Below are 21079 nucleotides of genomic sequence, written 5' to 3'. Positions count from 1 at the left end.
GGAACTGATCAATGTCAAGCTTGATCGTCATACACAAGCTCTAAGTTGACAGGCCAGTTCAAAACACGAAAACCTTCAGCAACATGTTGCTTGAAAGGATATCCCAAGTTCAAATTTTATTGGAAGAACTAACAGTGAGAGTGCTTTGAAGTCTGTGTCCACACTTGACAGATTTTTAGAACTATTCACTAGTATTGTGTTGCCCGAAGACTATACCAGACCTAGTGACTGGGGAAATACATGATATTTACCAGAATTGTTAGTAATGAAATGAAGGAAGTTCAGATAAATGCTTCGTCTTAACAAAATGTTCGTCAGAATATAATATGCTTGTGTTAGCGACTAGATCATCGAAAAGTATTGTTATAAAGTGGAGTGAGTGATTACTCGCAGAAAGTCCCACACCGCCAGTACCAACCGTTTCCGATATCCAGCAGTAGTGGAAGGCGTTAGACCAGGGATGGTTGACATGAACGTCTTGACAAATACCCACTTCTTCCCATCTCGACCTGTGTCTTGAAATCTCAATCTTTACTGGTATCAAAGAAGTGGATTTTACTGCTAGTATTGCACATTTCCGTGAGCTTCATCCTAGCTTTTATCATCAGCCAAACTTTGCAAGCAGGTCGACTCAATTTATCGGTCCCATCTTGAAACTCCCCACTGCCCTCACTTACTGTGATCCCTACCACCAAGCAATCTGCACACCCTTCAAGTCCACTCGGGATATATGCCGACGATTGAAATATTCGTGATCTCCAAATTAAGTTTTCCACGGCAAGCTGTCACCGTCATGCATTACTATAGCGGTCAACATTGTTTGTTGAAGCTTCAAGCATTGTGGCTGTATACTTTACATACCTACCAAGCATTCGGAGAAATGGCAACCAATCATGTCTTGCTAAACTGAAAATTTTCCCACCTAAGACTTCCTCTGTCATATACTCTAAACCTCACCGACCTCAAGGTATCCAATAAGAGTAGTGTGTGGGGCAATACTGCCTCGGGAGCGACAATAAGTCTCCACGAGGCTCCCACACGACACTGCTGATCTGAACACTATACCTTTCGGTAGATCAGATCCACCTTCACTTTCGCGCTAAGGCTGTCTAGACACCTCTCGTTCCTGTGGACGAATGGTGGCTTTCTTCATGCTTGTTATATCTTCAATCCAATCTGTAGTGGATTAAGTTCCCCAATCACAAAAGAAACCAGCACCGATTTAGACTGGTGGTAAATTTAAAGTGTAAATCGATTGGTCTAATGTCGTCGGGAACTTACTGAGACCGATGCCATGATATTCCCAAGTCCGATGATCCTCAGTCTCATACTGAATGTTGTTTTAGTAATCTCATGATAGCATCAAAAGAGGCATCGGAGTTTTATGCACCATTCGAAGTTGATTTGGTTCATTTACTAGTGTTCCCCTTTGCTGTAATTTCATTTTGAGACTACCATATCGACTTGCCATTTCTCTTCGTATTCCTAATTCAGATTTCAATAGTCGACTTTGAATAAACACCTCTACAAAATTTTGCATAATATGTCACCCATACAAAGAAGATCACCACCAAATGATCCTGGCAGTCTTATGGGATTTCATTTTCCTTTGAAGATCTGGAGAGAGATTGGCGGCCGTGAATTATACCTAGCGCGGAATCAGCCACTTACTCTCTCAACTAAAGGTGATGGAATACAAGAGATTATACTCGATTATGGAAGAAGTGTGGGCGGCATACCTTTCATTGAGACAGTCAATGTGACTAGTAATGGACGACCCGCTGTAGTGGATGTTGTGTACAGCGAAACAAGCGCCGGGGTTCACAACAAGAAGAAGGGTAAGCTTGTGGTAGAAGATCATCGAATGAAATATTAACTTCTCTTAGGGGATGGACCATTCTTTGGGCTATCTAATGCAATGGATACTTATAGAGCAAAAACTCTCTTCTTCCCACCATCACATACACCCAAGTTGATGGAGTTCAAACTGCCACAGACTTCTCAACGATATCAGAAGATCACTCTTATAACGCCGAGTTGTTCAGTAATGATCTCATCGATAGGTTTCAGAGAAATAAGACCACGAACACTAGGGGAGAGTCGTTTCGTGTCTTCGAACGATTTGCTTAACAAGATATGGAGAGATGGCGTCAATACTGTCGATCGATGTACAGTGGAAGCTGGAGAGGTACAAGAAATATGGGAAGTGGGTGAGTTCGGCACAAGGATATCGGGACAGAGATGGGCACCTTGCCGATACGGAACACGATGGAAGAATAAGGCAATCAAGTTCAAAGTGAAGATCGAGTCCGGTGGAGCCAGTTGGGGTATTCACATGGTGGAAAGTGGATTGATTTTCTCCATAGATATTGCGTCAAGAAGGTTGACGGCCTACGAAGGCACTTCCGATACCTCGCCCTCGATACTAAGAGGAGCATGGGATTTGCCTGGAAGTCTCGACTTGTTTGATTGGATGAGGATCGACACGGAAGCTAGAGGTTCGAATGTTTTGGTGAAGATCAATCAAAGGAGAGTCGCGCATCTCAAGCGACTGAACATCAACTCATCGCCCGGAGGCGAACCAAATACCGGTTCAGTCGCATTCGGTGGTCCCGAACATTACCTCGCAATATATCGATCGCTGGTCGTAAGGGACGTTAATGACAATATACTTTATGAAAATGACATGAGACTTTCTAACAGAGTTCGAGTGTTGGCGGATTTTCAAGTCGGAACAAATCAAATACCATGCACAGTCGATAGTGCAAAAGGTCATCGCATATGCTCTGCTGGTGATTTGTTCGTCATGGGTCGCTCCATTTACCATTCAACGGGGCATTTAGAAGCGGTCTTGGGGAGTCTATCGTTGCTTTCTAGTCACCAGGAGGCTGACGGATATCTTGGGAACGTAAGTCCAATACAAAAAACTTTCTTTGAAAATGAACGAAGTGAGCCTCCCACATATGCCTTTTTCTCCCTCACCCTCAGTTTCCAACTGCTGGTAGCTGTTAAGGATTATTGGATGTATTCGGGAGATTTCTCTATTGTGGAGAGGATATGGGACAAGATGGAGAAATCAATGAATTTCGCAATGATGTATGAAGATAGACGAGGATTAATCGTGGCACCACCTAATATGTCAAGTAAGTATTTTATATCTTGATGTCATAGATAGGTTCTGACGATTAAACAGGAGATGTTATGTCATCCAGTATACTCATAGGCGCTTCGTCCAAAGTAAATCTTGCATATTATGATGCTCTGATTTCCATGAGTAAGATGTGTGGCAAGTTCGGACTAGAAGATGAATATGCACCTCGTGCCAGTGCACTTAAAGACAACATTTTGAAGAATTTTTGGCATTCAGAAACAGGTGTTTTGCGATTAAGTGATCGCATCCCACCAACAACAATATCACACGAAGTTAACTCATACGGGAGAATTCTCGGTGTCATACCTCACATCGAAAGGTCAGACGAGCACTTGGGACTTTCAAGCAGTGGAGAACTTCCACGAGTAATTCGAGATACAGAAGATAGAAAAGAGGTGAAGATCGTAAGTCCTTATACTTGTGGAATGGCAGCAGAAGCATTGTTTCAAGCTGGCAAGGGGTATGACGCGGTGGAATTGATTGAGAGTGTATGGGGTCCTATGGCAGATCCAGAAAGTTTGGAATACTCAGGAGGACATTGGAAAGAGATTAAACCAGACGGCCAGCCAACTTCATCCATGACATCTATGGTGCAAGCACGGTCTACCTGGCCAGTATTTATTCTTCCGCAGTATCTAGCGGGAGTTGAACCATTGAGTCCTGGTTGGTCTCATTGGAAAGTGCACCCAGTACTTGCAGGTCTCACGTTCGTGGATTATCGACTTTTAACGTCAGCTGGAGAAATTTCCGTGGCCATTCATATACACGAACCAAGTAGTACGGGAGAACTCACAGTATTTGTACCGAAAGGAACAGTGGCCGATTTATATCCACCGAAAGGATGGATTTTCCTGGCATCTAGGAGCGTGTGTGCGGAATATTTGGAGAAGAAGGTCGTTATAGGGCAAGATGAAGAAGTAATACTAAAGCTCTGTGTATCGCCTCACGACAGGCAATCAGCGCCTGTTAGGCAAAGTTTGAGGCAACTGCCCTGGGAAGATTACGAACCCGAAACGCAAGAGGAAGAACCAAGAAGTCCAAGTTGTATAAAGCGATTTGGGCGAAAAATGTTCAAGCTACGTAGAGAATAGATTCAAGTTAGACAAGAAAACGTGTTCCACTATAGTGGTTTCTGTGGGTGATTAGTCGTCGGAAGGGTGGACGTCGTAACCAATCAAATACTGGTAATCATCACCGATTGAAAGAAACTAATTATTGAATGATATAAAATTCGTAAGATAGGGTATATTAGAGCATAGAATGAACGTTATGCGTGGCCACTAGCCCGGTTCATTGGGCCCCAATTCTCCCGGGGGTTGACTTGGTATCTCACGATCTTTTTTGTGTCTTTCTCCATTCCCAACTTTTCGTCAAAAACCACTTCGAGCTTCTTTTTCTCGGTAGGTGGCGTGTATTTCTCATCGGCATCGCCACTACTAGCCTCATCCTTGATAGTTTCCTCCTGAGTCGTCGGAGCCTTTTTGTCTAAGCCCATTATATACCAGCCAGCGGTATTCTTCTTGATAACACCCTCTTTTGGTGGGAATTTCTGTCGCGCCCACTCTCTCATGATCTCCCAAATAACATCCCAAGGAGCATCGGTTTTGATACTACCACCCTTCGTATGACTTCTAGTAACTCTATAACCGAGATGTCGTAGAGCTCCTCGGAGTGCATTTTCATGGGGAGTCACACAATGAATTACTTTGGCGAGCATTGATGGTATAAAGAAGAACGGATAGTGGTCAATGGCTGCAGGATCATTCTTGCCAGTCTTTGATGAGGCAGTTGGGGAGTCCGACATGTCTTCTAAAGAAGGCAAATTTTCTTCGAGGGCCAATGTGAGCATACCTTCGATCCTAGCTGTTGTGTGATATGTATCTTTGGAAACATTGGGCAGACCGTCTAGAATTCTTTGGACAAATTCGGGTTGATGAAGCGGACCACCGTACATAGGTCCAGCAAGGTGAGTTCTCATACCACAATGAGCGCAGTTTTCACCTGCTGATGGTCCCATAGAGTAAACATGTTTCCAGAAATGGCCATTGCCATTTTTATTGGGTGCAAGCTTATTCTTTCCAACCATTTGCGTCGTCCATGCCCCACAACCAGTATCACAATTGTAAACCATCATAGTTTTGCCTGCCAAGAATTTGACATCGGAAGGAGATTTGTATATTCTGACAAATACTCGGGCGTAGAAATCGATCGAAAGAGAAAGAAGTGGTTCCATTGCGAGGCCGTATCGAGCTGCGGAGGTAGCAATTGAATGCAAAATAAGTCTTAGACCACCTTCATGGCTATGCTGACCCTTGACTGTAGTTCCTCCATAGAGAGAATATGCCTTTTCAGGATACCCATTCGAAGCCCATACACCAGCATCAGTACAAGTAACACACAAAAGCCCTCCGTCATCTCTAACCGCTTGTACTGCTGCATCCAAAAACGGAGCTGCTGTGCCATAAGGATCTAAATCAATTACATCATATTTTCGGCTGCCACTTCCATCTTTGCAATCATCACCTACAAGACTATACATGTGTGTCAATGCGTTGCCGGTCACAGCTTTGATCTTGTTTTCCAGCTTATTATGCTTCACATTGAGTTCAATCGTTTTCGTAGCTGCGGGCAAAAGATCATTCGCAGTGATTGATGTTGCAAAAGGAATTTCCTGAGCATATCTAAGAGCTCTAAGTCCAGTCGCAGATAAGGCATCGAGGATTTGGAACCTCGGATTGATCGGATTCGTGGATTTTGTGGCTTCTTTTTCATTTTTGGGTTCTGATCCTTCAGCTGTCTCAGTTGTTACATCATTATGTGAGTCGCCGTTGGCCGCTGGGGCAGTAGACTTTGTTCCTTCATTTTGACCATTTGATGCGCCTTGTTTAGTGTCTGTCTCCATGTCGTTACTGGTATTCTCGTGTTTTGCGACGGCTATTGGAAGTTCTACGGCCTCTCCTGCATTCTCGAGTTTGCCAGCCTTCCTCGGTCCATCATGTCCTTCCTCAGCAGCTCTCTTTCTTTTCTTCTCCTTCTTGGCAGCATTCTTTTGTCTATCGCGTTCGATTATTTTCTTCTTCTTTTCCAAAATACTTTCTCCGTATGCTTTAATCGCCAGGACGCTCAAATCTCGATTGAATTGTTGAATTGGGTTGTAAAAAACAGACTGAACTTGGTTTTGGCCTTTGGGGGTTGTCTGTGGTACTTTGGAACCTTCTGCGGGTATCAGGATATGTGCGAGACCTTCCTTGACTGTAGTATATTCTTTCCCATCGTGAAGAATATGCTGATCGGCAGCGGGGGCAACTGATATATCAGGAAGAGTGGATTCCATGATTGAGGCTGAACAAAATCTGTAGTGTTTTAGTTGTCGAATACTCCCAGCCTGTAGTTCAATGCGACTTTTTCTGAAGCAATTGACTGAAGCAAAAAACGATCGCATGTGTCGTCTCTATTATTGTACACAATAAATTGCATTGAGAACAAAAATCAAAATTCTGCCATTTAGGCGGTCGATTGAATGGTATTAGCGTCATTTTAGCTGAATAGCATGTGGTGGACACCAGGCTGTCGTAGACACAACACAATGTCCAACCACCTTCTGATCAACATTTGATATCGACATTTTGAATGAGAATTGTAATGCACTTCATTCATCACTAACCTTTATTTTGATAAATATGTTCTCTCTAAATCTAGAGGTTCGGTACAGTGCACAAGTGTGTAGCATGTAATCGCCTTTGGCCATGGACAGCAGGGGATCAGAGAATTTCAGGTGTTCACGGAGTATATCTGTCGCGCCTTTGATTCCAACCCTTCGAGTTACTAGAGACTGGTACCCAAAGAAGAAGTTCTTATGATTGACAAATATGAAGTGTCAAAGGGGAAGCGGGGATTCTTTCGCTCCAGTCAATTGGTCAAAGTTGTTAACAAAAATAAGCGCCCAACCATTTACTTCTGTCCGCTAAACCACACTCGAGAATACATTCTCCCAATACTATGGTTCAGCGCTGAAGAATGGTTACGTTGTATTCTTGCCACCCAATGAACATATTGATACCAGGGATGAAAATACTCCGAAACACAGACATGCATATCCGATCAAGGGTTTCTATTTACTAAGCGGGCGCAAGTTGCGTCTGCGAAATTTTCTAAGCCCTGCTCCAATGGTAGGGCAGAAGTAAGCATGCAAGCATCAGAGCCATGCTATTTGTATATGGGTGTAGTATCTTCTTTCGCATTGGTCATTTTTCCTCTATTTTTTATTATTGTAATATTCTTATCTATATAGCTCTTTTAATTACCTCGCGAAATTGTTCATTGGCAATCGTCTGCAATTTGCATTTGGAATCCATACTCCCTCTCCAAACGAAGAGCTAATGGCGCGAGGAAGTCTATGGAAATCCCGCTCAAAATCTACCACAACTGTAGTGCCAATAGACACGGAGCTCTCTGAAAGGTTTGGTCTCTTCCACTTGAATCCAATTCCTGTACTTCCAAAGAATGGAGAGTCGCCTTATAGAATTGATATCGTGGCACTGCATGGCATAAAAGGCGATGCATTCAAAACATGGACTGAGAAGAATGAAGATGGTGTCAAAAACCTGTGGTTAAGGGATCAGTTGCCCAATGAGTTGCCAGGTGCCAGAATATTCTCATTTGGGTACGACGCGAATGTCCTGTTTAGTCGAGGGACGGGTACGATAGAAGATTTTGCTACAGCTCTGTTGGAGGATTTGTTGAGGGAGAGAAGCAATGATAAAAATCGAAAGCGTCGGATCATTTTCATATGTCATAGTATGGGAGGCATCGTTGTAAAGAAGGCGCTTATCAGAGCCTTCAACACCAAGCTTTACAGGAACATATTTGAGCTCACATCCGCCATTCTCTTCCTTGCCACTCCGCATATGGGCTCTGACGAAACTAAGCTACCTCTATTGATCTCGAAATTTGCTAACGGGCTTCTCGCCCTTCCAATGAGATTCAGTGGTCGTGTCAGAGATGAATTAATTACGCCTCTTTCGCGAGGGTCGTCTGTCTTGATAGAAACACAGGACGAATTCAAGAGGTTGAAGCTGTATGATGGGATTCGAGTCGCCAGTTTCCTAGAAATGGATATCTGCTCGGGATTAAAGGGGCTTGTGGTTGACGAAGAGAGTGCGCAGTTACACATTCCAGATGAGCGGGTAGTAAAAATGCATGGCTGTGACCATCGAAATATCTGCAGATTTACTGGACCGGAAAGTAGTTCATACAAGTCTGTTTGGGGTATTCTGAAAGTATATGCGGATGAAGCTAGCAGCTGTAGGTTTTGCGCAAGAAAGTAAACGCCTGTGTAAATGCTGACGTCTTATTTACAGTGGTTGAGGATGATCTTACTCCTGAGGATGAATGTAAGGAGTTCAAATCCGTATGAAGCCTCGATCTAACATGTATATACAGCTGTATTATCCTCCATATACTACCCCGAAATGGAGCAAAGACGTCGAAATGCAAACAACGCCTACCCAGGTACCTGTAGCTGGATCTCCCAAGATCGTTCATATCTTCGATGGAAAGACACACAACGCAGTCTAATGTGGATCAAAGGCAAACCAGGTGCGGGTAAATCTACACTCATGGCATATATTCTGTCAAATTTCCGCCATCGCGATTCTCGCCACCTGGTACTGAATTTCTTCTTCCATGGTCGCGGTGCCCCTCTCCAAAAGGGACCCGAAGGAATGTATAGGCAATTGTTGTATCAACTTTACTCTCAAGCATCACCTATCCGCGAACAACTCCGAGAGTCCTTTGCCGAAAAGAACGCGTCGAGACAGTTAGAGAATGATTGTGTTTGGAGTGAAGATGAATTGAAAGCATGGCTATTTAATGCCATTACTTGGATTGCGCAATCAAGGCCGGTTACATTATTTGTTGACGCACTCGATGAAGCCGGCGACGACAATGCAAGGATGCTGATTGATTATTTTGATGATATGAAGAAGAGAGTATCCCAAGATGAAGATGGTGGATCCTTAAGAATTTGCGTTTCTTGTCGGCATTATCCCAATGTCACCTTGAGTGAGGGCTTTGAAGTCAACGTAGAAAATCATAATATGCGAGATATTGCAGTTTTCGTTCACGCACAACTGGTATCGAAAATCATCAACTGGGACAACGACAGGGTGGCTATTGAGGGTAGAGAAAAGATGGAAGCAGCTATTGTGAAGAAATCACTGGGTGTCTTTCAATGGGTCAAACTTGTGGTTCCTATGGCTGCGGAGACATTCAACGATACAGAAAGTCTTAAGGAAGTTCACGTCATGTTGGAAAAGGTACAGGATGACCTCGCGGCTGTGTACGAGAATATTTTGACTAATGTCATCAAAGTTAAATATCGACCCAAAACATTGCTGTTAATGCAATGGATTGCCCTTGCTGAGCGACCTTTGACTGCTACCGAATTAAGAATCGCGATGGCATGTGATAATGAATCTGAAAATCCGGGACACAAACGATGGGAAGATAGTGAGGATTATATCGAGTCTGATAGACGAATGGAAACTTTATTGAAGACTTTTTCTGGAGGGTTGGTGGAAATAGCTCTGTATACCTCGGGGTTATATCGCGTACAATTCATTCATCAAACGGTGGTCGACTTCATGCTTTCAGGAGGCTTGCTCTACCTAGTAAAGCATTCAAAGCCACAGCCTCTCGAACCTTGTGGGGATGAGGGCCAATACTCTAATGACCAAATCCTTGGGCAAAGTCAAGATCGTCTTTCAAGATCTTGCGTCAATTATTTCAAACAGCCCGATATTATGTACGCGGACTTCAATGATGTAATTCAAAGAGAAAAGGTGTGCGATGGCACAGAACATCCACTATTTGAGTATTCCATTCAAAATTGGTCAGTACATGCAGAGAAAGCGGAACGGCTTGGCTTCAGTCAGATACATGTGGTGAGACAACTAGAAAATCCACCTGGGTACTTCGAAAAATATATTGAATACGAGTACGCTATGAAAGGAGCTGCATACTCCTTGCGAAAGGGCTCCGTAATTCTACATCTCATGGCATCCGCAAATCTACAAGGCCCAGCTCAGTCACTGCTAGAGCGCGGTGACTCTGTGGAGGATGAGGATCAAGGTTTCGTAAGACCTTTACACTGTGCAATCTTTCATGGAAATAAAGGAATGGTAAAGATTCTTTTGGATGCCGGTACCGACATAAAAGCAACACAAGACGGCAGGCACTCGGCGTTGGAAATCGCTGCATCGAGAGCTCATGATGATGTCATTCAGCTTCTACTCGAACGCGGTGCCGATGTCAACGCTATCTCCAATACTGGAACTGCATTAGAAGGGGCTGCTACAAGCGGTGATATACGACTGGTACAAAAATTGTTAGGTCTTGGGTGTAACGTAAACCAAGAAGGCAGATTCGGAAGCACACCTCTCAAAGCTGCTGCGAGGAAAGGAAGCATTGAGATAGTCCATCTTCTATTAGAACTAGGGGCAGAGATTGAACACTGCCAAGATTATGGAACGCCTCTTCAGATCGCAGCTTTGGCCGGTCATCTTGAGGTATGCCGGGTGCTGCTAAACCACGGAGCATTGGTAAATACTCCGGGATTTTCAGGGACAGAAGGCAGTGCTTTACAATGTGCTGCAAACAACAACAATGTCCATAATTCCATTGCTAAGGACATCGAACTACTACAGTTATTATTGGACTATGGTGCTGATATAAACACACAAGATTCCACGAATAGGACTGCATTGTCAGTGGCTGTCAACGCCCACGGGCGCGCAGAAACAAGAAACTCGGAAATCGATCCTCGAATTTTGTTTCTGCTATCCAACGGAGCAGATGTCGATGCAGGAGCCTCTCTGGTTTACGCAGCTCGGCGCAAGAACATCAAACTCATCGAGCTGCTTTTGAATCGCGGTGCTAATATCAATATATTGCGATCACATGAAAGTGTACTAGCTGCAGCATGCGGCACATTTGAACCTGAAGTAGAGATGATCGAACTTCTCTTGAACAGGGGAGCAGATATCAACTTCTACTATGAAAACGGAGGGATCACATACAACGGCGCTGCTCTTCAATGTGCTGTAAATTCCGCTGCACGCACTGGGGACTTGACAATTGTACGCGTACTATTAGATCATGGGGCAAATGTTAACCTTGGTGCTGGAAAGACAGGCGGAGCGTTATATGAAGCTGCAGAAAGAGGCCACCTGGAGCTTTGTCGGCTGTTCTTGGGTTCGAAAGCTGATGTTCATGCAGAACAGACAACATCTGGTAGTGTTCTGCATGCTGCTGTGAGAAGTGGAAATGTAGATGTCATCGGTTTGTTGATTGCTCATGGAGCTCACGTTGATGACGAACGCGGACTATATGGTACGCCTCTTCTAGTCGCTGCACAAGCTGGATTTCTCCATGCATTCAGTCTGCTGTTTGATGCTGGAGCGGATGCCCATTATATAGGAGGAAATTATCACAACCTACTGATATCAGCTGCATGGGGAGGGAATATTGAATGCGTCGAGAGATGTTTAGATATAGGGCTAGATGTCAATGCAAGAGGAGGACTTATGAGCGATACAGCACTTTGTGCGGCTGCGCACAATGGACATGTGGATGTTGTTAGAAGACTGTTGGATGCGGGGGCAAAGGATTTTAGTGAGGGGTGGTGGGGCAGTGCATGGTGCCAGGCTGAAAGATATGGACACAGGACGGTCCTGAAAGTGCTCAAGGAAAGGGGATTAGAGAGGAAGAAAACTAAAGCGGATTTTTTGTGGCAAAGCAAAGATTTGGGTCTAAGTTCGCCTGAATAGACAGCCCCCTTTCTAGAAATCACCATGAAAGCATACATTTTCTTTGAGTGAGTTTGAATGCGCCATTGTCCTCCAAGGAGGTCCTTTTAACAATATACTTCGACCATTGGTTTTTCACGGGGCTCTTTACACACCGCTGTGGGGACGTCAATTGGTCAATAGTCACTAGTTCTACCGAAGCTCATGGCAGAAAGATGAGTCTACAAGCTACACGATGATATGGGTACCGAGAACAAAAGAGATCCTAGAAGTCGAAAGGCATACTGAGGCGAGTGATGGACATTATGAGATCATGACATATCCAGAACAAGTCAACTTCCATTGCCCAAGAGAAGTGCTAAATAGAATAAAGATCATCAATGTGAGAGTCATGTGACCCCCCCCCCCCCCCTGACATCACGTTTCGAAAGATTATGGCATGAGTCGTTGGAGGAACCGAGTTATGTTTGATGCAGAAGTTTTGACTGTGTGAGAGCACCCACATCGAAATCAACATCAATGCCGTCAAGACGTATCGAGCATCATGAAACGTGGAGAGTATTGGAGATGCTTTATCGTGTGGATCTGCATAAACAATCCCCATATAGCCTCGACAGCTTACTGATTCCTTGATGGATGTGAGTACCGATGTGAGTACAGATGTGAATACAGCGTAATTGTGTACGGGGTAAGTCTACTCTCATCGCCCATTTCTCTGCATGCAAACTATTGAAGTCTGTATTGTAGAGGATGCTGTGCATCAAGTCTCGTATAATATTCCACGTTTACGTGAGGACTTCGTGCTTGGTTTGCTGTCGATGTTTCCAAAAATACATAGGGCGACAAGGTTTCTGCTGTGGCTTTTCAGTACGAGGGACTCTAGGCCTATTAAACGGTCTGCAGGCCAATCCACTGAGGCTAAGTTTCGAGTTTGGATACAACTTAAATAATCCCTGATTATCTTTAACACATCTAATCTCAACCAATTACCATGAATTATCCTTAATTAAGTCTCCAACTTTCCTTCAATCGTTGTTTCTAGTCCGCAGATGTTCCTGACACCGTCTCGTACTAGCTCTACAAGGTTTGCATATAATCAACTCTAATACTAATTAGTCTTTGGCGCAGTAGATCCCCTCGCAAAATAATTTCCCTCATGATATTCGAAATTGGAATACATGTCTACGGGGTACATCTAGAAAGGTACAATAACAAACTTCACATTCCTTCCTCTTTTTTTTTCACTCTTCTTTCTTCCATACAAACGTTGTTCTTATAAGTTTACATACAAAATATAGAAATAATCACGTACCTATATTATCGTAGAAATACAGACTTGAGAAAATTGGTTCATTTTAATCCATAGAGATCCTTTCGTTAATCCTGACGCCTGGTCGTGTTTAGGGGTCGAAGCGTGTTGTAAAATGAGTGTAAGTCCAGTGTTTCAATTCTCTCCTCAATCAAGTTTCAATTCCTCCCCAAGTTATCTGCCATCTCTTCGATTGGCATATACTTTCAATCCAATCTTCAAATATCTTGTCAAAATTTGAAATCGTTATAATTACTCTGGAAGCAATTTACTAATAACAATGGCACAGTACGGGTTAGTTAATTTCCCCCTTCGTTCCCCTGAATACCATCGAATGACACTCTCATCCAATCTGCGACGACGAATACTCTTTACGTTCAATTGCGATAATCATGTACTGACGAGACTGCGATAGAAATAATTACGGCGGTGGTCAAAACCCGTATGCTCAACAAAATTCACCAGGCTATCCTCAATCGCCTCAATACGACAATGGAGCAGCCATGGGACGAGACTCTTATGGTGGTGAGCACGTTCGAACGCACAACAAGTATCATCTCATTAACATCGCAGCAGGACAAAATGTCGAAATGGCATCCTTGGCACAAAATGGAAGTCAACCCGGGCAACAAATGAACCCTAACTACATTCTCAATGCATGCCGCGATATCGACAATGAAATCAACGCAGCAGCTCAATATGCCGCCGAACTCGACGACCTTGGATACAGGGTCCAAACCGAACTCGACCAAGCATCTATAGCCAGAAAACTTGACCTTATTGCAGAGAAATCCAGCACCCAATTTAAAGCAATCATTGAAGAGATTTCCAAGCTCAAGAGAATGCCCGAGTCAGGAAGCCCAATGAATCAGTCGCAAATTGGAAGAGTTCAACGTAAACTCAAGCAAACAATGGAGGCATACAAGGCCAAGGAAATGGATTTCGAACATAAGATTAGAGATCAAATGAGACGAGAATATCGAATCGTCAACCCCGAAGCTACAGAGTCAGAAGTAAACGCTGCTGTACCAAATGCGGAACCACAGCAAATGTTTCAACAAGCTTTGATGACAAGCAACAGACAAGGACAAGCGAATACAACTTTGAATGCTGTCAGGCAAAGAAATGAGGCTATCAAGAAGATCGAGCAAGATATTATCCAAATTGCAGAACTGTTTTCGGAGATGGAGAACTTGGTCGTACAACAAGAAGCTGCTGTGGTCAACATTGAAATGAAGGGCGAAGAAGTTGTCGAGAATATGGATAAGGGAGTTCAACAAATGGACACGGCAATTGTCAGTGCGAGATCAAGAAATAGAAAGAAGTGGTATTGCTTAGGTCTTGTTGGTACGTATCCCTTGCATCTCCTCTCATCCCTTACTTTACACTTCCAACCACTAACATAATATTTTGTAGTTATCATTGTTGCCATTATCGCAATCGTCTTGGCTGTACACTTCACCAGTAACAAATCAGACAACAGTACCAAAGCTACTACCAAGAGAGCAGTTGTTCCAGGTACTGACTTCACTACATCAGACAGATTTGTCGTACCAGGAGCGAGCTTCGTAGAATCAAGAATGGTGGTTGCAGGCAAGGATTGGAGTGAAGAAAAGGCAGTTGTTCCAGGTGCGGACTTCACACCTGTGGTTAGAAAGTGGAAAAAATTCATCGCATGAGTGGGATGAATCTTCGAATGAGGGGGAAATGATATTTGTATATGGCAGGCCCAGTTGCGCTCTTGATGGTTCGATTTTCTTTTGTCTTTTCTGCGAATATGCATGTGGTACTGAACTCATACCAAATGAGCTGTGCATAAATAAGATTTGGGCGTATATGATGACTTTCCAGTTCAAGGACTGAAGAAGAGTAGGAAAGAGGAAAGGGGAAGGAAGGGGAAACTGTCCTTTCTAACACAAGCACGTTGAGATGAGACGTGCCTCGATACAAAACATTTCTTTGTGTAAGAATAATTGGTTCATATGGGAGGAAAAATTATATACCATACTTTACTTTTCTCTAGTTGCAACAAGCATCTTGTTGCGTTCATTCGCTTCGTTTGACATAGGGGTTGGGGAGTTCTCCGTTTCCTTAGTTTTGAGAGGAGAGGGTGGGATTGATGTTTATATAGAATATTGTAGTGTTGCTTTTAATATACGGTAGCTTTTTGTAATGAAATTCATCTGAAATTTATTTGAAGTTTGGTTATGCTTGTTTTGTGGGTTTGTGTTCTTGAGAGGTGAATAGCTTGGTATTGTAACTGCTGTTTTGGTATTGGAAGAGCATTTCTCTTGTGAGTCTAGTTTACTCTGTGCCTGGGTTACAAGTTTCTATACTTTTTGCCTGGGCTCTACTTGACTTTATTCCACTCGAACTTCTTATTGTCAGATCTGCACACTCATTGCATTGCGTTGCATTGCGTCACATTGCTTCATCTTATCTCGCCTCGTCTCGTCCATCTGACACTTTCCTACCATCCGCTCAATCCACGCATTTCATCAATTTTTACACTTCTGCTTCACCTCATGCATTACAGCTCATATCTCACATGGATCTACCTGTATATCTCTTTACTTCGCCCCTCCACTCAATCTCTCCAATTTCCCTCTTTCCATTCCCAAGCCTCCGCCCTCTCTCTTCCCTTTCTATCCCTCAACTCCAAACACTGGATAAACTAGATGTCTACCTAGATACCGAATAGATATTCACTCTCGCTACTCGCTAATCAATCTCATCCATATCGCCCCATCTATCTATCTATACTATCCATGCCATCTCATCCAACTCATCACATTTATCTACCGCATATAAAGCGTATATACCTAGTGTCATTTACATTCACTATTCACTTACACATTTCCTCTCGGTTAATACGGATTGATTTACCTATCTGAATTTCCTCGGTTAGTCAGCGGTTAATGGTCTTCTATATTCGAGTTTATATTCACTGTCAGATATACATAAAAAGGGGGGTGAGTGTGGGGAAGAGGAAGGATTTGTATTGTGTATATACATACCTATCCTTCCTACATCCGCTCCTTCTTCATCATCTAATTACTCTCTCATCGCCTTTTCTTTTTCAATTTTTGATTGGTTGAAAGATCTATCTCATTGCTTCATTACTGATCTTCGTCTTTACGATTGTTGGACTTTTGTCTAGGTGATGCATTGCATTCGTCGCATAATATTTTATCTCATCTCATCTCATCTCATCCCATCTCATTACTTTCTTCTAAAGCTTTCATCCCTATTCAACTGTTCCCATCCGGGCCCAAATATCTTTCATCCACTTGTCTTCATACCATCTTCATCTTCATCTTCATCTTACACTTCCATCCCATTCCACTTTTAAACCACATCACCACTACCATCAGTATCGCCCTCTCCCCCTCCCCCTCTCCCTCCCATCCCCACTCCCATTCACTCCCTCCTAATATCACATCCAAGTTCCAACCACACCCCCAATCCGCATATACCTAGGTAAACAGGAAGGTAGCCATACATCCCATCTAACCCCGCCCACCTCCTTCCGATTTACATTCTCTCCAGAACTCACCACTTACTTGCTACTCACTAGTCCTCCTCAGTGCTTTGATAATTTTCACTTATGTAGGTACTTAGCATATCACTTATGACCTCTTTCCATCTCATCTCATCTCATCTTTTATCACAACAATGGGTATTATGCTCTCGGGATCCCATCGCATCACATCGCATCACATCCAATCACTCATGATTGCATTCCAAATATGATGATCCATATCGAGATAATGAAATCACAGTGATTCAAACCGAAGTATGCACCAAAAAAACTGATATAAATTATCTCATTCCATTTCTCCTATGAAGACCGTTTAAGCCCTCCCTCCTAGAACAAACATTAAGAGATAAAATCAACCGTCCTATTCGCTAATTCCCATACATAAAATACTGATCCGATATCCTGCTCCATGTCCTCCTAACCCCGCCTCGCTTAAACCTTGATGTCATGTCTATTTACCATGGAATATTAATATGATATTGCGCCTATGATATACGCCTATTATGTACGCCTATGATAATCCGTATCATGTTATGCCGTGCTGTACCGTGTCATCGTGTTACCATGTCGTAAATGTATGTATTAGTTAATATATGCAACTCCACCTATCCCAAAACCTTTCCGCCCGCCCAAAGCATACATCCATTCGTATCCTGTCTTAGATATCAAGAAGCTTCAAATGTATCTCCTTCTTCCTCTCGCTCTCTCTGCTCTTCTTCCGCTGATTGTAATCCAGCTATCGCCATATCTCGTTCTTCGTCTCGTTCTTCATCTGCTGCTTCTCCATCAAAGTCATTCAATCCCATCTCTCCCATATCCCAACCCACACCGCCAATAACCTTACGTAAAATGTCCATCCGTTTATCGAATCCCTCAAGTATCTTGTCCAAATCCAAATTCCCAATCTCTTCTTGATTCATCTCGTTGGTTTCCTTTCCTTTGCCCTTCTCCCGACTCCCACTCAACTCCTTGTCCCCTTTATGAACAGGTATTCCCACCCCATCAATCCTCAACATCAATCCACCTCCCTTCTCCTTCTTTTCTCCACCCTCCTCACCCACACTTTCGAAAATCGGTGCTTTCCCAATCTCACATCCCATAACCTGCCATTTATCACTCAGACTTTGTGCTCTGACTACTCTATCACCCGTTTCGTTCATATCGATAATGATAACTCTTTCCTCTCTCTGTTTTCCCTGCGTATCCTTATTTTCCTTCTTCGTTGCTACTATTGATTTTGAGCTTGAGCTCGAGCCCGAAGTTCTTAACTCCCCAGAACTCTTGTTCGTCATGGAATTACTATTTGAAGTATCTGTATTGGACGCATCCGGTAAACTTCTCAAACAAGCCTCTTTCAATTCCTCACAATCCTCATCGTCCGAAAATATATAATGGATCTTACACGGATGGTGTGTTGTTGGCGTTTTCGGATTTCCATCTCCATCCTCAACTCCCATAGTCGAATCCGTAATCAGTGTGAAGTATCCAGCGAAAGAAGTAACTTCTTCTCTAGGCATCTGCGAGCCGTCTTGTGAGTCAGATGGTTGTTGAATATGTACTAAAGGATCTGCGACATGCGGAGGATATTCTGGCATCTCGGGGAATGGTTCTCCATATGTGTATAATTCTTCTGCAGTAGGTGAAGCGAGCCGACGTTGGTCATTGGGAGAGATATTTCGGGTGTTTCTAGGAGAACTGCTTTCTTCAGCAGTAGGTGAAGCAAATAATCGATGGTCTTCAGCAGAAAGATGTCGAGCCTCTCTTGGCGAAACAGAATATCTAACTTCCTGCGGGGAATTCGACAGATACTGAGGATTCTGTGGAGAACTGGATATCGAAATATTTCGAGGAGAAGTAGATATACGAAGCGTCTGATCCTGAGCTCGAGAGGGTGGAGGATCAAGAGAATCAGGTTCATTTGTAGACATGATGGATGGATGTATACTTGACTCTCCCGTTTGCGTGCAGTTGCGTTTTGTTGGGAAAGATGACGGAGAGGCGGGCTTGGAGTCGTTGTGTGATGATGGATATTGGTTATCAAGTTGTCTTGGTATAGTTGTGCATATGCCGTGCAATGTGATCGCGGGGATTCTTGAAATTACAAGATCTTCAATAAATTACGAAGAGTTGTGAGAAAGGTTGGAGCTTGAGCTCCGGATGATTGATTGATAGACGCATTATCGATGGCTTGGCGTTTGTCTTATCTTATCGACACGTGATCACAGTCGAAGTTCTAGATCTCCTCGAGACCATTAAAGCGGAATTTACTTTGCAACTATATTTGAACTGATAATTGAAGAGTATATTTCTCTATTCCATATTTCATCTTCCTATTAAACTAAGTACCTCTCCTGCTATGCTCAATATAAACAATCCGAGCACGTATATTCATCCATCAATGCCATCGCTTCCAAAAAACACTCTTTGCGCCAAATATGATATTCTCTTTCGTGTTACTTCGTAAAATTACACAAAGCTGTGTAAGTACATAATATACAATGTATTTTGCTTATGTATTGCCTCCGCTTCCTATCATCAAAGCTTTATCAAATTAGAAGAGTAAAGATACCACCCCCAACAGCAACCATTGTTATAGCGAAACCACCAACGAAAACTCTAGCCCATTCAAATGGTGCAGGACCTCCCGATCCGGCAGATTTTTTCGAAGAGCTAGTCGCTGATGATGTAGATGTGAACCCATTCTCAGCATTCAATCCCGTGGCAGTGGGATTGTAAGTTGCTTGACCAGTTCCAGTCGCAGTCGCTGTTACACCAACTCTTGGAATTCCAGAAGCTGTTTGTGTAACAGCTTCTTCATTTGGTGCACTCGATGCACTTGGGATAGCTGCACCTGCGCTTGCAAATGGTACGATATTGGATCCGGTAGCGTTAAAATCGGTTTGGGCAAGTCCAATTCGGTTATTTTCGAGGTCGTAGACAGCGTACGCTGATCTCAGGAAGGTATCACCGAAAAGCGTGGGGTTCGAACCAGCGGCTTGAATACCGAGTTGACAAGCTGGGTCACCATTGTTGTAAGTTGGTGTACGGCCATCGCTTGTGGTGAGAGGTAATACGAGTTGTGATACATCCACTTTGATGGTGGGACCACCCACTCCCCCAAAACCATAGTTTATGCTACCAGTCTTCTTGGCTAGAGCACATGGAACTACTACCGCACCAAGTTCTTGAGAAACTGTTGCTCCAAGTTCCTCAAAAACGATAGCTGCAACGTCATCAGGTAGAAGGGTAATCGTGGTTCCAGAGTCGAGGATTGCTGGGCGAGCAAAATCGGTAGGGGTCAATTGATCAGTTCCAGATGAGGATTGAACTGAGAGAGAAGTCCAAGCTACGGTAAAGGATGTTACTGATCCTCCACGAGAACTTGGGTAGACATCGACTGTGACTAAATCGCCCACATATTTCTCTGTATCAATACCACCGAACAATATTGAGCCAGTACTTGATTCTGTCTAGGCGTCAGCTCTGTTCTCATGATCATCCCATGAAGGGTGAAACTCACGTAAATCATCCAACCACAAGCTATAGGCATTTGTTTTGATCAATCCCGAAGAGACCATCACATTCGGTAAATTTGGGTACGTAGTCCCATTTCCAGTCTGAATATTTGCCTCGGAGCTATTGTAACCAATACCCATAATTCCAATTGAGATAGAAGTATCCGTAGCCAGACCCATCGTGAAACCTTTAACAGTTGCTCCACCAATCGAGAATGTATCTTGGAAATAATCTCCAGTGGATCCAGTTCCATCTACGTATGAAATATTGAAAGCATCTTGGTCTACGTCGAGAAAAGTCTTGGACGCAGAATAATCAACTAAAGGATGTTAGCAAGCCTCCATGATGAATTTACTTCAGAAGTATAGATAGGTATACATACAACTTCCCCCCGGGCATCCCCCATCTCTGGTATCCTCACAGATGCTCGCGCTCGAACTCGGCACCCAAACATCAGAACTACCCGTATCGATTTGTAAACTCAGTGCCTGTGCCGGTGTCCCCACTGTAACATTTGCATAATATAATCCACTAGTTACAGCATTTCCCAGATTGGCCGTGACTGTATCTGCTCTTTCTGCAACTCGCATCACCTCTCCCATACCTCGTCGCTGGAGGTGTTGTTGACGCCTTTGTAATTGTTCTGCTTCATTGGCATGATTCTTGACGATTGACATTTGAACGGTGTTTGCACCTGCAGAGCTCAAAAGCGAAGAGCTCAGCAGTAAACTCGTGAGTATCGTAGATCTCGCCAT

At 43.5% G+C, this 21079-nt stretch overlaps 6 protein-coding genes across 6 annotated transcripts; 3 read left to right on the top strand and 3 right to left on the bottom strand.

Moving 5' to 3' along the window:
* Window positions 1-1543: 1543 nt before the first annotated feature.
* Bfra_001163 (putative alpha-l-rhamnosidase protein) lies at window positions 1544-4242 on the top strand (the record flags this gene model as incomplete). Its single annotated transcript, XM_037331601.1, has 3 exons — window positions 1544-1838; window positions 1887-3143; window positions 3194-4242. 3 exons carry the CDS (start codon window positions 1544-1546, stop codon window positions 4240-4242), a joined length of 2601 nt encoding a protein of 866 aa, XP_037197934.1.
* Window positions 4243-4418: 176 nt separating this feature from the next.
* Window positions 4419-6485, bottom strand: Bfra_001162 (putative trna methyltransferase protein; the record flags this gene model as incomplete). The annotated part of the gene is made up of 1 exon (XM_037331600.1): window positions 4419-6485. One exon carries the CDS (start codon window positions 6483-6485, stop codon window positions 4419-4421), a length of 2067 nt encoding a protein of 688 aa, XP_037197933.1.
* Window positions 6486-7317: 832 nt separating this feature from the next.
* Bfra_001161 (putative nacht and ankyrin domain protein) lies at window positions 7318-11979 on the top strand (the record flags this gene model as incomplete). Its single annotated transcript, XM_037331599.1, has 4 exons — window positions 7318-7331; window positions 7443-8455; window positions 8512-8544; window positions 8594-11979. The coding sequence occupies 4 exons, from the start codon at window positions 7318-7320 to the stop codon at window positions 11977-11979; spliced, it is 4446 nt and encodes a 1481-aa protein (XP_037197932.1).
* A 1568-nt stretch (window positions 11980-13547) lies between these two features.
* Bfra_001160 (putative snare protein) lies at window positions 13548-14946 on the top strand (the record flags this gene model as incomplete). The annotated part of the gene is made up of 3 exons (XM_037331598.1): window positions 13548-13561; window positions 13683-14614; window positions 14684-14946. The coding sequence occupies 3 exons, from the start codon at window positions 13548-13550 to the stop codon at window positions 14944-14946; spliced, it is 1209 nt and encodes a 402-aa protein (XP_037197931.1).
* Window positions 14947-17473: 2527 nt separating this feature from the next.
* Bfra_001159 (putative anaphase promoting complex subunit protein) lies at window positions 17474-18736 on the bottom strand (the record flags this gene model as incomplete). The annotated part of the gene is made up of 1 exon (XM_037331597.1): window positions 17474-18736. The coding sequence occupies one exon, from the start codon at window positions 18734-18736 to the stop codon at window positions 17474-17476; it is 1263 nt and encodes a 420-aa protein (XP_037197930.1).
* A 618-nt stretch (window positions 18737-19354) lies between these two features.
* Bfra_001158 (putative aspartic-type endopeptidase protein) lies at window positions 19355-21079 on the bottom strand (the record flags this gene model as incomplete). Its single annotated transcript, XM_037331596.1, has 3 exons — window positions 19355-20274; window positions 20329-20643; window positions 20707-21079. 3 exons carry the CDS (start codon window positions 21077-21079, stop codon window positions 19355-19357), a joined length of 1608 nt encoding a protein of 535 aa, XP_037197929.1.

The sequence above is a fragment of the Botrytis fragariae genome (assembly GCF_013461495.1).
Source record: "Botrytis fragariae strain BVB16 chromosome Unknown tig00000001, whole genome shotgun sequence".
Lineage (NCBI taxonomy): Eukaryota > Fungi > Ascomycota > Leotiomycetes > Helotiales > Sclerotiniaceae > Botrytis > Botrytis fragariae.
This window is presented reverse-complemented; position numbering and strand designations above follow the sequence as displayed.